General features: G+C 45.7%; 1 protein-coding gene across 3 annotated transcripts in view; it reads left to right on the top strand.

Annotated features, from left to right (window-relative positions):
* Nucleotides 1–15,770, top strand: part of grm8a (glutamate receptor, metabotropic 8a) — a 313,805-nt gene that overhangs the window by 114,506 nt on the left and 183,529 nt on the right. For all 3 annotated transcript variants that reach the window (XM_083758163.1, XM_083758162.1, XM_083758164.1), the window contains exon 4: nt 14,351–14,567. In XM_083758163.1, the coding sequence (XP_083614289.1) occupies nt 14,351–14,567 (217 nt within the window). The remainder of the gene's footprint in view (nt 1–14,350; nt 14,568–15,770) is intronic.

Raw genomic sequence — 15,770 nt, 5'->3', positions numbered from 1 at the left:
ACGATCGTTAGCAAGCTACACTGCTATAGTGCTCGTCGTAGACAGCCTGCAAGCTCACAGATTCAGACATTGTGGAGCATTTTTTGTCATAAGACAAACAAATATTGACAGTGGCCGTGCTCACAAATGCCATGTTTTGGGACCTGTTTGGGGCATTTTGCAAGCAGATCATCGCAGCCACAGAGCTGACGCTCTCCCTCTCTGTGTGTGTGTGTGTGTGTGGGGGAGACTGAAGTTGGGAGAGAGCGGGGTAGATGCGGACCGGGCGCTCTGGTCACGTTCAAGACAATATTGTGGGTGCGTTTGGAAATGCACACCGGGAGCGCACCCGCCTATTAGTTTGCATTGCACAGTGCGCTCAGTGCGCTATTTACGAACGCGCCCTGTGTTGTGTTTATACCGACCCGTTGCATATTGTTCGTTCAGCCTAGTGCCGTTACGGAACGGTAAAAAGAAAGCAGCTTTACGTTACATTTTAATGTTGGAAAACACCCGCGATAATAATCGATAAGATAATTCGTTGGCAACGAATTTAATTATCGATTTTTATCGATTTAATCGATTCGTTGTTGCAGCCTTAGTCTGTCCACAAACTTTGACCTACACAAACATTTAATTCCCATTGACAATGAATGGAGAATTTTACATCATAGTGTCTGAGCAAATATGATGTACATTTGTGGCAACACAAACATTAAATGCTATTGACAATGAAGGGAAAATGTACGTCATATGTAGACGAGCAAATCGGCTGACCAATCACATCAATTCAGTTCAATGAAAGGAGAAATTAAGTCATATGTGCCTCAAATATGACGTCAATTTTGTCCCCAATGCACACGTCTCATATTTGACAATGAAAGGAGAAATTAGGTCAAATGTCCGCCAAATATGACGTAAATTCATGGCAACACAAACATTGAATGCCATTGACAATGAAGGGAAAATATGTAGACGAGCAAATCGGCTGACCAATCACTACATTCAGTTCATGTTCAGTTCAGTTGTTCACCCCTGTGAAGTGAGGGGCGCTCTTATCATTATACATCATCTCATGAACAACTGAATTTATGTGATTGGTTAGCCGGCAATGAAGGGGAAATATGTAGACGAGCAAATCACGACGTAGTCGCACCGACCGATAGGCGTAGTGATATAGCGTCGGTGAATTGTCAGTGTACCCGATTGTCTGTGTACCTGTGTCCCTTTTATCTCCATATATGGAGATACCTGATATGCCCATACCCTGGGCATATCATATTGGCTGGATAAGCGGTTCTGGACAACATGGATATCCATACTGTATATGGATATATCGGTCGGATCGATTCGGTCGAGTTTGAAGTGGGTCGGTCCTATATTATGCGCATGAACATAATGCATAGTGGTCGGATCTGTGACTCTGGACGACCGGATGTCCATATACAGTAGGCCTAATAAATGGGCATATTGGGTTTGTTTATGGGTATGTCTGAGTTCTGGGTCTGCCGGCCGGCCTTAAGCCAATTTAAATATATACTAGAAAAAGTGCCCTTCTGGGCACAGGTCTCCACCAGGATAGGAATGTAGGACATTGCAGCTTGCCTTCATCTGGTGGTTGGATAAAAGGGCAACAAAAGTAAACTAGGGAGTTGGCATACAAAGTTATCCACAGATCCGTGCAGTTAGAGGTAAAAACACTTTTCGGCCAGTTATAGCGCCACCTTGAGGCTGAGTTGAAATTGTTCATGTGGCATTTCTTCCTCGGCCTAGTGGGAATGTGCGTGCACAATTTCACGGAAATCACGCAATGTGTTCATGATTTGCAGCATTTTGTTTGAAACTGAGCACTCCTGTGAACTTTGGAAGCCAATCTTAACCAATCAAGATGGAGTCTGAGAAATCTGAAAGACCCGTTTCGTTGAATGGCTCTAGAGAGACTGTGTACCAATTTGCGCGATGTTTGGACAAAATCTGTAGGTGTACTGTGCAAAAACTTGTTTTGCACAAAGCGGCCTCCTGGTGGCGCTATAACAGGCCGTTCTGGAAAGTTTGGGGCAGAGGTTCGTCGTTGGCATCCATGGAGTGTGTGTGCAAAATTTGGCATCGACCGGGTTAACGGTGGCCGAGATTAGCTGGACGGACACACGGACACACGGACACACGGACGGACGGAGTGCAAAACATACTCTCCCCCCATGCCTTCGGCCTGGTGGAGACAATAACTGGAAACAACAATATATTGTGACATGTGGGAGGAAAGAAGAAGGGGAGTAAAGGGAGATATGGAAGGGTGACTGAGGAATGAAGTGAGATAAGGATGAAAAGAATGTGCTATCTTGTGTCTGTGGCTGACTGATAATTATACAAAATTGAAAATTGATACATTAATCAACTTTAACTGTGCGTGCGTGCGAACAGCTGCTATAGTACTGATTTAAATTACACATGAACACACACACACACACACACACACACACACACACACACACACACACACACACACACACACACACACACACACAGACACACAATTAGGGTAAATGGAATTAGAGGGATTGCTGGTGTAATCTCTCTCCCTAGTGTCAGCCTTTCATTGCTCTGACTATGATTCCTGCCCCACACAGCGCATGAATTATGCACTACACACACACGCACGCACGCACAGTGCGCAATCTGCGGGTGGTGCACACCTGGGGTTAGGGATTCATAGCTAGAAATCATGGCTCCGGGGGACCCTTGTAATATTAGTTAAACGGACAGATAAACCAGCCCACCACTGCGGAGTCTAGGGATTAAAATCCACCGCGGTACATCTGGCTTACCGAGCGTCTCTACGAACAATTTAACAAAGTATGCCCGTGTTGGGAGCAGGGAAGCCGGGCGTGGTGCATTGGTTGGTGCATAGACTTGCATACCGGTATCATGTTTTCATGACTGCATATGAGTGCTCAGTAGCTTTTAAAATGAGTATTGCCATTTTTATTATTACTCTTATTATTAATATTATTATTACTTTTTACAGTTTTTAAAATGCAACAGTTCTTGGCATTTCAGACTGATCAGCATTTGGGCCCTTGAAATATTATAAACATGTGAAATCATACTAATCAATCATTAACTATGGCCTAGCAAGGCCTTTGGAAAGCCGGGCTTGGTTGCTGGAACCAATCAGCTCCCTCGCAACAACCTGCAAACAAGTCACTCACTCATCAAAACATTGGGCTTCTAGCCAAAACAATAAACAAAATGAAACGTAACCCGTTACCTATAAAATGAATATTGTTTTTTATATTAATTATATTACTATATTTAATACATACCCTTTTTTGTGGTTTTCAAATATTATGATTCACCATGAGCCTTAGGCCTTAAAAAAATATATATATATATATATAAATATTGTTGGAAATAATGATGAGTGGGCTTTGGGTCTGTTGAACCACAACATGCCTCTACTATACCCACCCCTATGAAACCCCCAGGCTGTTAAAACCACTCACATTCTCTTTCTCTAACAAGCATTCATACAGAGTGGCCCCTTTTCCACCAGGGTTGAACCGGCCTGGTTAATATAAACAATTTAATATAGGTATGGTTTTGCCCACTCTCTCCCTCAATTTGTAATTAACGTGCTCTGGCTCATGGACTAAGAACAGGGCCAGTTCAACATTGATGGAAAAGGGGCCAGTGGGGCAGGTTTTCCCGCAGTCTGGCCGGTAGTGGAAACAGGGTAGCCCCACAGGAGCTGGGCAAGGCCGGCCTTTGGAAAGCCGGCCTTGGTTGCTGGAACCAATCAGCTCCCTCCAACAACCTGCAAACAAGTCACTCACTCGTTAAATCAGTCAGCCAAGCACACCTGGCTGCAGGCCTTCACACAGACACTCACACACAGGCATACAGTACACAAACCTCAGAGTCGTAGCAATGACAATGCCCAGATGCTAGGGTTCATGTGGTTGAAATACTGAAACATCACTAACATTTGGGGCACCACGAACTGAATGAAGACATTATGCATTCAAGAAAAACAGGGGGTTCTTGCTATCCACGAGCTTCACCAATGCGGTGAGTATCTTATAGCGTGGTATCTCTGCCATGTTCCCCTGCATATATACTGTAGGTCTCTCACCCATATGAATCATTCAGTGTTTCCCCATGCCTGAGGGAGACACCACATGTGTGTGCGTGTGTGTAGTTATGTCTATGGGCATATGTTAGTGATGATGTTAGCTGTTACAAAGCCATTAGAGACGCTATGCTGTCTGTGTTGCCCATTGTTAGATAACAGATAAGAGTGTGTGTGTGTGTGTGTGTGTGTGTGGGGTCCTATGTCCTATAGCGGTATTATTGATGCGTTGCATGTTCCAGAGCCCATACATATAGTGCGTGCATGCTTGTTCTCATTTGTAAGAACACATGCTTAGCAAGGAGGTTGAGCCTCTTGTATTATGAGGTATGGTATAAATAAACAGGCTATAAAGGGCTGGAAAGAAGCCGGAGGCTATACAATATATGTAATGATAACCGAGTTGAAGATATAGCTGCCAACTTATTTTATGTGTACGTATACGTATATATACAGAGATTACAGACCCCTATCCTATATGTATACACACATGCATGTAGCCGCAATTTGCAACACAATCTTTTTATAATGCGATGAATCTAGAGTTGCAATACCCTCCAGTGGCGTGCACAGATAGACACTACGGGGTGCTTCAGCACCCCCTGCCCTTTTCCCTCTGGACAAATGTGCCCTTTTGAAGAAAAAGTGTACACATTGGTACACATTGGTACATTGGTGACATTGATCAATTCTTGATAAAAAGCTTCTAATATATTATTTAGGCCCCAAAATCTATAAATCTCACACTATTAAGGCAGCCGGCCGGTTCCACGCGCTGCACAAGGTGCCCTTTTTTCACTCTAAATGTCTGTGCACTGCATGCCACTGATTTTCTGATCTGCTTGTATCAAAACGACGTTTAACAACTCACCAATATTGCAGCTGTAGGGCAAGCTTAAATTATCCTCTTTCAATCTGCGAAGCGTTTGTTTCATAAAAATCCACTGTAGAGCGTGGACATGTTAGGAGCTACTTTCTGTCATGAAATTCCATGCAGGTGATTATTCTTATTAAGTGTTGGACTTTGGAAGTGCTCGTCGAAGTCAATAAATTCACAGTTCAGGACGTGAACCGGGCTGCCCATTATTCCGGCATTCCATTATTCCGACATTCCAATAGTCATACTGATGTCTTGAGTCCCCTCCAGACTGGCCATAGCCTTGGACACACACACACACACACACACACATACATACATACATACATACATACATTCATACATACATACATACATACATACATAGTGTACACATAGTGTACACTGTTTTGGGAAGTGCATTGTTTTGACAGGTCTGCCTGCTGTGGACAGGGAAACCCTGACCATTAAACATGGGCAGACGCAACAATACAGTCATACTGTCGATGCAAACAGACGTGTACAGTAGCTGCTCGGCCTGCTCCAAATTATATTCCCATTCGTCTTTGTGTCTGCCCGTGTAAACGCAGCATCGAGTGTGAGGGTTGGGGAACGGATGGACCATAGAGTTATTAAGGAGGACTCCCATGCTAACTAGTTGCTACCCTTGTCAGAAACAACACCACCATCCAGATCGGGTGGAAGCTGCTGATCACTTTGCTTGTGCCCGTGGATGGGAAATGAGATTTAAATATAGAAGCGTGGATGAAAGGCAAAGCACAGATGTGCAATAAAGTTGTGTCGTGACTCGTATCTGCGTGTGTATTCCGTCTGACGACGAGTGGTTTATGCTGCTAGCCTAGTGCTCGTCTGTCTGTTGTCGCTGGCTGCTGATGCATATAGAGCGTCATCATAAGCATGCGCCCGTCCTGCGCTGGAAGTAGCAGATCTACAAGTTATCTACCCGTCGCAATGCACAGCGCTTTGGACTTGTACATCTGTGTTTTTCCCACAGTTAGTTGAATTATATCGATTCGCAGCTTTAGGATCGAACCAACGTCCGATCCAGACGCTATTTTGACCGATCCAGACACACGTGCATCGATGCAGTCGCATCGTTAATGTTAAAATCGAGTATCGATTCATATCGATATTCTTTGACACCACTAGTGCTAGCCCCTCCTATGCCCAGCTTCCCGGGTTTTGAACACAAACGTTGGCTTGTGATTGCCTGATCACCCAATAGCGATGATTTAATTGGCTGAGCAAAGTGCATATTGAAGATAAAAGTGAGGAATGTGTGATGTATGTATGACGATGTACTATGATGAGGTATGATGATAAGGGTGCCCCTCACTTCACACAGGTGTGATTTTTGAGGGGCGCTATAGGCCCTCCTATGTCCAGCTTTTAGTGTGTGTTTGTGCACAAACTTTGTCCTACACAATACATTAAATTGTCATGACAATAAATGGACAAATTTACATCCATAGTGTAAACACAAACTTTGCGTATAACACAAACATTGATATGTTGTATATACTAGACCTGTACTTGCCCGTCGGCCACCGGCCTACTTGAGAGAAATGCAACTTGGGAACCTAATAATATCCGTTGTCAACTTGTCATAGCACCCGTTTTAACTCTCTGTCTGTGTCCCACGTGGTGATCTCTGTATCTGTCTGTCTGCCTGTGTGTGAAGAGTGCAAACTGACTGAAAAGTGGAGAGATTAAGGAATCAATATGCAGGTGTGGTGTCAATTGGCTGAGGCAGAGGCTGGAAATTGCCCAGGTGAGGGGATTTAGGCTGATTAGGCCCACTGCGGCAGAGCCTGACCAGAGCCTTTTGTGGTGGTTCTGGAGAACCGTGGGTCCGACCGACTCGATATGTTTAATGTTTGTCTTTAGTTCAAAGTTTGTTTTGTAAACACCATTGACAATGAATGGAGAATTTACATCATAATGTGCCTCATTACGTCATGCACAACAGGTGATTGAGTTCTGCTCGGCAGGCTGGATGGACCGCAGTGGTGGACACACACACACACACACACACACACACACACACGCACACACACACTCATTTAAATCCCTTCACGTACTGTCAATGCATTCAGCAATTATAGCTTCTTGTGTTTACCCCCACATGCGTATGTGGGGGTGTGATCTATCTTGGGTTTAGATTGGCAGTTAAATCTCACTTGCCATGAATACCAATGAACACTGCATAGTTTGTCACGAGCATCTACATCTGTGCGTGCGTCAGTCTTGATGGGCAGGTGTGTGTGTGTGTGTGTGTGTGTGTGTGTGTGTGTGTGTGTGTGTGTGTGTGTGTGTGTGTGTGTGTGTGTGTGTGTGTGTGTGTGTGTGTGTGTGTGTGTGTGTGGTTAGGAGCAGGGTCGTTCTGTGTCTGCTGAGGACACAGGGTTTCATTGCTGTCACAGAAAAGCAATCCATCTAACATCCTATTCGAACAACAACAGCAGCACATATGGTATCTGTGTAGGTGCATGGGTGGGGGTATGGACAAAGGATATGATACAGCAGAGCGGAAAGGTTGCACTTTTACAGAGATGGTGTCTTTATTATAAACAGCTGGGGCGGGGGGGGGGGTCAGTAAATCTATTGGCTGGGTGTTAAAACCACGGGGAGAGAGCACAGGGAGTTTAGTTGTTGGTTTCTATCTTGTTAGAGCCGGTAACCCTGTGTTGTTCCAGTTCCAATTTTTTTTAAGCCTGATTTAAACTGTGTGAGCCAATGCATGGCTCATGGCTCCTATAGTATGTAGTACAGGGCTATAGGCATGGCTCATGGCTCCTATAGTATGTAGTACAGTGCTATAGGCATGGCTCATTGCTCCTATAGTATGTAGTACAGGGTTATGAGGTATGGCTCATGGCTCCTATAGTATGTAGTACAGGGTTATGAGGTATGGCTCATGGCTCCTATAGTATGTAGTACAGGGTTATGAGGTATGGCTCATGGCTCCTATAGTATGTAGTACAGGGCTATAGGCATGGCTCATTGCTCCTATAGTATGTAGTACAGGGCTATAGGTATGGCTCATGGCTCCTATAGTATGTAGTACAGGGCTATAGGCATGGCTCATGGCTCCTATAGTATGTAGTACAGGGCTATAGGTATGGCTCATGGCTCCAATAGTATGTAGTACAGGGCTATAGGCATGGCTCATGGCTCCTATAGTATGTAGTACAGGGCTATAGGCATGGCTCATGGCTCCTATAGTATGTAGTACAGGGCTATAGGCATGGCTCATGGCTCCTATAGTATGTAGTACAGGGCTATAGGCATGGCTCATGGCTCCTATAGTATGTAGTACAGGGCTATAGGTATGGCTCATGGCTCCTATAGTATGTAGTACAGGGCTATAGGCATGGCTCATGGCTCCTATAGTATGTAGTACAGGGCTATAGGTATGGCTCATGGCTCCAATAGTATGTAGTACAGGGCTATAGGTATGGCTCATGGCTCCAATAGTATGTAGTACAGGGCTATAGGCATGGCTCATGGCTCCTATAGTATGTAGTACAGGGCTATAGGTATGGCTCATGGCTCCTATAGTATGTAGTACAGGGCTATGAGGTATGGCTCATGGCTCCTATAGTATGTAGTACAGGGCTATGAGGTATGGCTCATGGCTCCTATAGTATGTAGTACAGGGCTATAGGTATGGCTCATGGCTCCTATAGTATGTAGTACAGGGCTATGAGGTATGGCTCATGGCTCCTATAGTATGTAGTACAGGGCTATAGGTATGGCTCATGGCTCCTATAGTATGTAGTACAGGGCTATAGGTATGGCTCATGGCTCCTATAGTATGTAGTACAGGGCTATAGGTATGGCTCATGGCTCCTATAGTATGTAGTACAGGGCTATGAGGCATGGCTTGGCTCATACAGGCGTTATCCTCTCACACTGTCTTCCCCTGGCTAAATTCTCAAATTCAAATTGCTGTCTCCTCACCTCTTCTGTCCTAGCCCGTAGTGTGACCGGGAATCATTCACTTACCAATGTTTAACTTGCTTTTGGAGGAGCCGAGATTAGGCCCATATAGTTATTATTCTATCGATTACTTTCTCTAAAAATCCAAACGGTGACTCATAGGTCTAGTGTACAAACTAGTCGTCAAAACACGTCCTTGGCGGTGTGGGCTTTGGGTTGCCGGTCGTCAAAACATGCATCCTTGGCAGTACACTGACCATGGGTATTTTACACCACTATACTGTATGTGCGTGTGTGTGTGCAGCTGATGCGACAAACCACTACTCTTATCACCATCACAATCTCTTAAGTCTGAAGGGCCTAACACTAATATAGAGATGACTGACATCATATTACTGACATAATAGATTAACCATAATGGCATCAGCCAGTCACAGTCACCATCTCAGACCCACTGTCCCACCACCGTTCCACTGACCTCAGTCTGGAAATCCATTTTTGGACATATATGACGTCATATTGATGAGATATTGATGGAAATCAATTATGTTTTTTGGAGAAGGCAAGACAGGGCAGGTTTAATTGTACGTAGCACATTTCAACAGGGCTATTCAATGTGCTTTACATAAAACATTAAGCAAAATAAACACTTTATTAAAGAACATTTTAATTCAGTAAAGGAAAAAATAATTATTTAAACACCTATCTCCTTTTAAGAAAACCCCTATTCAAGACAGAGCAAAAACACAATCAAAACACACATTCGTGTCTGTGTTGGTTCTGTGAATGTCAGCCATGGATTCAGATGATGAGGATGACAGCCAGGATGAGATGAGGGCTGCTGTGTGGAGCACGGATGACTCTGATGACGCCCAAGAGGATTCTGACACGGGTGAGGAAGATCATGGGGAAGATGGAGAGGATGAAGATAGCAGTGATGATGATGATGATGATGATGATGATGATGATGATGGTGAGATGGAGGAAGAGGCTATAGCCCTGGAGGAGGGGGCGTTGCGGGCGAGGCCAAGTTCAGACCTTGAAGAGGCGTCGTGTCCCATCTGCCTGAACTCCTTCACCGGTCAGCCTGTGGCCACGCCGGAGGGCTGTGAGCACTATTTCTGTCTGGACTGCATCCTGGCATGGTCCAAGAAGGCCAACTCCTGTCCCGTGGACCGGATGCTCTTCAGCAACATTTACCTCCGGAGAAGACACGGCGGCAAAGTGCAGAAGGTGATCACCGTGACGGAGGGTCAGGAGGACCCCGAGCAGACCGCCTGTGAGGTCTGTGGCGTCGGCAACCACGGAGACCGCCTGTTGCTCTGCGACGGCTGCGACGCCGGGTTCCATATGGAGTGTCTCACGCCACCGCTGCATACTTTTCCCGTGGAGGAATGGTTCTGTCCCGAGTGCCGCGCCAGCCACCGCCATCCTACCGCGTCCGGCGCCACCCGGACAATCGCCCGCACGCTGCAGAGCGAGAGGGTTCGCGGCAGCGTCAACCGCCATCGAATTACACTGGCACGTGCCACGCGGACGACTCCGAGATGTCTGATGCAGTCCACCTGGCTGGAGGAGACCATAAATGCTGTGGCGACGGGGCTCAACACTGCAGTGTACGTAGATGACCTTACACCCCGCGATGCCTCCGAGCGCCCACGCAGGACAGCAAAGAGGAAAAAATGTAGAAGAAAGACGGTCAAAAGAGGAAAAGGCAAATCAGCGAGTACAGGAGTCAGGAAGCGGAGGAGGAAAGTGAGGGGGAAAAGGAAATCCAGAAAGAGGGCGCCGGTGAAAAAGCGGGCAACACCCCAGGACCGAATTGTTCGTAGCATTGGTGTCGGGAAACCCAAGAAGCGGTCATCTCTCCCCACAATGTACCGGACTTCCTCCCTGTCTCTGTTCGGCAGTCGGTTCGACTTGGATCCGGTTGATGGTGAGGAAGATCAGTCAGATTCGATCACATCGCAACTAGAGGCCAAGAGGCGAGGCATCTCTCACTCTGCCCTTCTCTCTCATCAGCCTGTTGCTCAACCAGTCATCGCTGGCCTCCCCAGAAGAGCTGTGGGGGGCCCCCTGTCACAAGCATCGTTGGAGCCCACCCCCACGGCTGACCTGCTGGGTAGCATCCTGACAGGACAGAGCGTGCTGCTGATGGACGGCTCTGATGTGGTCATCAACAGAGACGGCTCCCTCAAGGCTACCAAGCCAGTGGGTTTGTCACTCTCATTGAATGCAGGTACCAGCAGCTCTACGAGCACTCGGATCAACCCGGGGATTAACCTCGGAGGCCCTCTGGGACCGTCGCAAAGGCCCCTGGACAAATCATCTTCATCCCAGAGCTCCTCACACTTGTCCCCTTTCCCCCACTCGTTATCTTCACTCCAGTCCAGCCATATCCATCGAACCACTCTGGCTCAGCCCTGGCAGAAAGGTCCTAACTCCTACAAACCCAGCCCCTCTGCTGGACGTGGCCATCGGGGTGCCAACAGAGTTGATGGGCCCCATGGATCCCACAGAAGGACCACATCATCTTCCACTCCAGACGCGCGCCACAGGAGTCTAGATATGGCAGTGCCACTGTCTCAGCCTAAGAAGACAGCTGCCAAGCCTGCGTGGATCGATGTGTCTGTGCTACCGAGGATACCGAAAATAAAAAGGGAGAGCAATTTTGTCCCATTTTGAGCAACACTGGGCTATTCAGATTTTTTTTTTCACATTATGAAAGTTGGAGAATGAAAATGGATGGATGGTAGCTCCAAACAAGATGGCAGCAATAGTATAGCCTAGTGGTGGTGGAGAAACCAGGAGCACTAATGGCAAAATAAATCGAAATGAATAGGGCTGAAACTATATGTTATTTCCTATTCTATCGATTGCCCGTCAAATAAAAATAATTTCAGAAATGTATCGATTACCTTTTTGATTAATCAAATAATGAATTCATAAAACATTGTTTTAGGTGTTTTGGGTGCTCTAGTGCAGTTTTTAGCCTGTGACCCAAAAGAGATATTAGACATTTGTCGGGACCCAAACTAGTGCCCAGAATATATATTTTTTTTGAGGAGGAAAAAATCTTTTCAAATACATTTTTTGTGCATTTTTCTGAATACATTGATCCCTGCCTACAGGTGTGCATAAGACTTTGTTGCCTACTTAAGTTGTGACCCATAAGAATTGGTCCGTGACCCACTGTTAGGGGAAACAGTGCTCTAGTCACTAGAGTCTAGTGGCTATTTTCTGCCCGCATTGGTGTCATGTTGTCTCTGCCCCCCTTGGTTAACCACCACCCCTGTCTTGTTCTGTGTATTTAACCCTATTCTTATTCAGTTGATGTTGAGTACTATAACAGAGAAGAATGTACAACTTGTGTTTATTCTGGTTAACTTTTATGTTTTTTTACTATTTACTATTGATTTTGTGTTTGTTTGTTTCTCTAATAAACTAGTGTTTATTTTTTATTTTTACATTAACCTCTTAGCCCTATTTATACTTCATTGAGCAACATTGCTGTGTAAAAATGGTGAAATAACCGATCTACAAGTTCACAATGCGTCGTTAATGCGCTGCATCTACGTGGGTGTACTGTATACAGTGTTTGCGAGACCCACATCTCACGCTGACGTGGTCAGCTGACCAATTGGGCGGGGTATTTAAGCTCACATAGACTGCATGCATTCTTCCTAAGCTCCTGCCTTCCTTCTGCATAATATGGTTCCTGGTTGTTGTTATGTGATGTTTGCTCCCACTGCCACCCCAGCCCCACGGTGGGCTCTGCTATTTCTCTTCCCCATGGGGGGTTGCTATTGTATATCTATCTCCCTGCTCTTAATGTTTAATGGTGGTGTTTAATTGTGCCGATCAACGGAGGAAATGTAGCAGAGCCCGAACGCCAAGATAAAATATTATATGCACACTTGTATCTCATTCTATAATAAATATTGGTTAAATCTAGGCAAGCGGGTATCGAACCGAACATACATTGGTTACCGGGTGCCCATTACAATAATTCAATTTCGGTTCTAACTATCGGTTCCTAGGCTACAGACGTGCGCAGTCACACACTAATTATTTATTTATTTAACAGCTAAATCCAGTGAAACACTGTTGTAAGGAGTAGAGTAGCTGCTGCTGCTGCGAGCGTCTCTCTCTCTCTCTCTCTCTCTTACTCTCTACAGCATTGACAGGGGACGTGGGGGGGGGGGGGGGGGACGTGGGCATCGTTTGCACTTCAGCCAGTCAATCAGTGAGACAATAACGCGCAGCTGATCAGAGTGGCTCTAGTCTGACTGCACTCCCAGTTGGAAAAGGAAATAATTACTTCTTCCCTAGTTAAATCTATTCGTGAGTTATCTGGCTGAAGTTCTACTGTATTCACTGTTGCACTGTTGTAGCTGAGAGTGAGGAGAGAGGAGGATAGTTATTAGTTTGTCTTTTGCAGATGTCTTTTGACAGGAGTGACGTGAATTGATATCCGTTCAATTATTGGATATACTGCAGTAGTCTCCTCGGGCCATGGGAACTACACTATACACTGTCTGGGAGATGGGATCTAAAAGCCATGTCTTACTTAAATGGGATGATTTAGAGTTTGACCTGCTTGTATTCTAATAATGTAAACATGTAGCTTGCCTTGCCATCTTATCTCTATAATTATACAGTAATAGTGATCAAAGCTGCTGAAGCCGTTCACACACCCCACAGTGTGTTTTTTATATATGTGTCCTCTTACAATCAGTAATCAGTATCCTAATCAGCTTTATTGTCACATCTCAGGTTTGCGGGTTGAAAATAAATGGGTGTATTGTTTTTTTCATGGGTGCTACCTTTGCAGTTATTTCCATGAGAAGACAGACAATATAGGTAGTATATTGGGGGGAAAAGAATAGATTTGAACAAATATCAATATAAAACTCTGAAGTGAGGGGCGCCCAGTGCAGCTGCCACAAGACGTCACAGGGGGTCATGCAGACTTTTTTTGAAGGGCATGCAGATTTTTTGGTGCTTACAGATTTTTGGGGGGGGCGTCCCCTCAAAACAAAAATGTACAGATTGTGTATGTAGTAGTAGTGTGCATGGTGTTTATAATATTATCATCACTGCAAGCATTGGGCGTGGTAATACCAGTGTCCAATCGCATGGATTTGTTCTCCTCCTCCCTCCTGTAATCTCCTGTCAGCCTCTGTGGAGGACGCTACTGACTGCTGAAATCCCACCGTTGTTGCAGTGTGTGTTTCATGTCTTCTGTCAACCTCTTTGTTCCCCTCATTTGCCCTGTCTGTCAGTACATCTTTCTGACTCCGAGCCAGTTTAATCCTATCTCTCTTTTCGGTCCATCCTCCTCACAGTTCCGCTCAGATAAATCATTCCACTTATCCTTCTCTCTCTCTCTCTCTCTCTCTCTCTCTCTGTGTGTCCTCCAGATCCCTCAGATCAGCTATGCCTCCACGGCCCCCGAGTTGAGCGACAACACACGCTACGACTTCTTCTCGCGCGTCGTCCCTCCGGACTCGTACCAGGCTCAGGCCATGAAGGACATCGTCACGGCCATGGGCTGGAACTACGTGTCCACGCTGGCGTCGGAGGGCAACTATGGCGAGAGCGGCGTGGAGGCCTTCGTCCAGATCTCCAGAGAGGCCGGTAAGGAGTGCATCTCAAGTTGTCACCGCTTCCTGGATGTGTCGTTTCATATTCAGTGTTCAGTGTTGTGAACGTAGCCGACCCTCCATGTGGTCCGTCTCCCTGAGTGGTGACTGATGGTGGTTCGGTTGAGCTCGGAGAACAAGATGTGAACAAGATGTCACACCTCAAGTTCTTACGTTTACTACACACACAGAGAATATACAGTACTGGACACATGATGTGACCGGAAGATTAGAGACTTGGTGAAGAACGGAATGAGTGGTGAACATGCAAACCAGGGCCTAAGCCATGTACATGAGGCGCAGCTTGATTTGGCCTTCTGTATAAAATACACACCCTAGGCATAACGTTCATAGGTCACATGATGTACAAGTACCATACATGACGTGCGTGTGTGTGTGTGTGTGTGTGTGTGTGTGTGTGTGTGTGTGTGTGTGTGTCCATCTGGAAATACATATTTTCAATAATGCCATACTGTATATTGTGTGTATATGAAGCCTATTTGTCATGAGAATCAGCACTAACTGTGATGTGGTGTGATTCTCGTGCGGGTGTAGTGTGTACTGTGTGCCTATAATCTGCCTGCCTGTCTGCTGACGGCATTGCATGACAGCAGTCATTCTGTTCTCCGTGGGCGGTAGAACACGAAAAGAGGAGACAATTGTGCATACATATGGAGATATGGGGGGGGGTGGGGGTGGGGGGGGGGGGAGAAGAAAGAGCTCTAAGATGGTCACCACACAGAGAGAGACAGAGAGAGAGAGAGAGAGTTATGTAACACACACCATATTATGCATTCATTATTTCACAGATGCTATGGGACAGAATAATGATCTGAGTACTACTAGAAACACACACACACACACACACACACACACACACACACACACACACACACACACACACACACACACACACACACACACACACACACACACACACACACACACAGCCTGTTCTCCCCAGGGACTTGATAGGTGATTCGTGATTACATTGGGATTGCATTGTAATGATCGCAGCTTACAAGACTCTTCACATACTGATACTAAACATCCATATTAATTGGTCCTAAATCGCTTACTTGTGATTCCAGACATACATACATACATACTGTGTGTGTGTGTGTGTGTGTGTGTGTGTGTGTGTGTGTGTGTGTGTGTGTGTGTGTGTGTGTGTGTCAACTTTCTGTATACACAGTGT

The sequence above is a fragment of the Protomyctophum parallelum genome, assembly GCF_964188405.1.
Source record: "Protomyctophum parallelum genome assembly, chromosome: 22".
Classification (NCBI taxonomy): Eukaryota; Metazoa; Chordata; class Actinopteri; order Myctophiformes; family Myctophidae; genus Protomyctophum; species Protomyctophum parallelum.
This window is presented reverse-complemented; position numbering and strand designations above follow the sequence as displayed.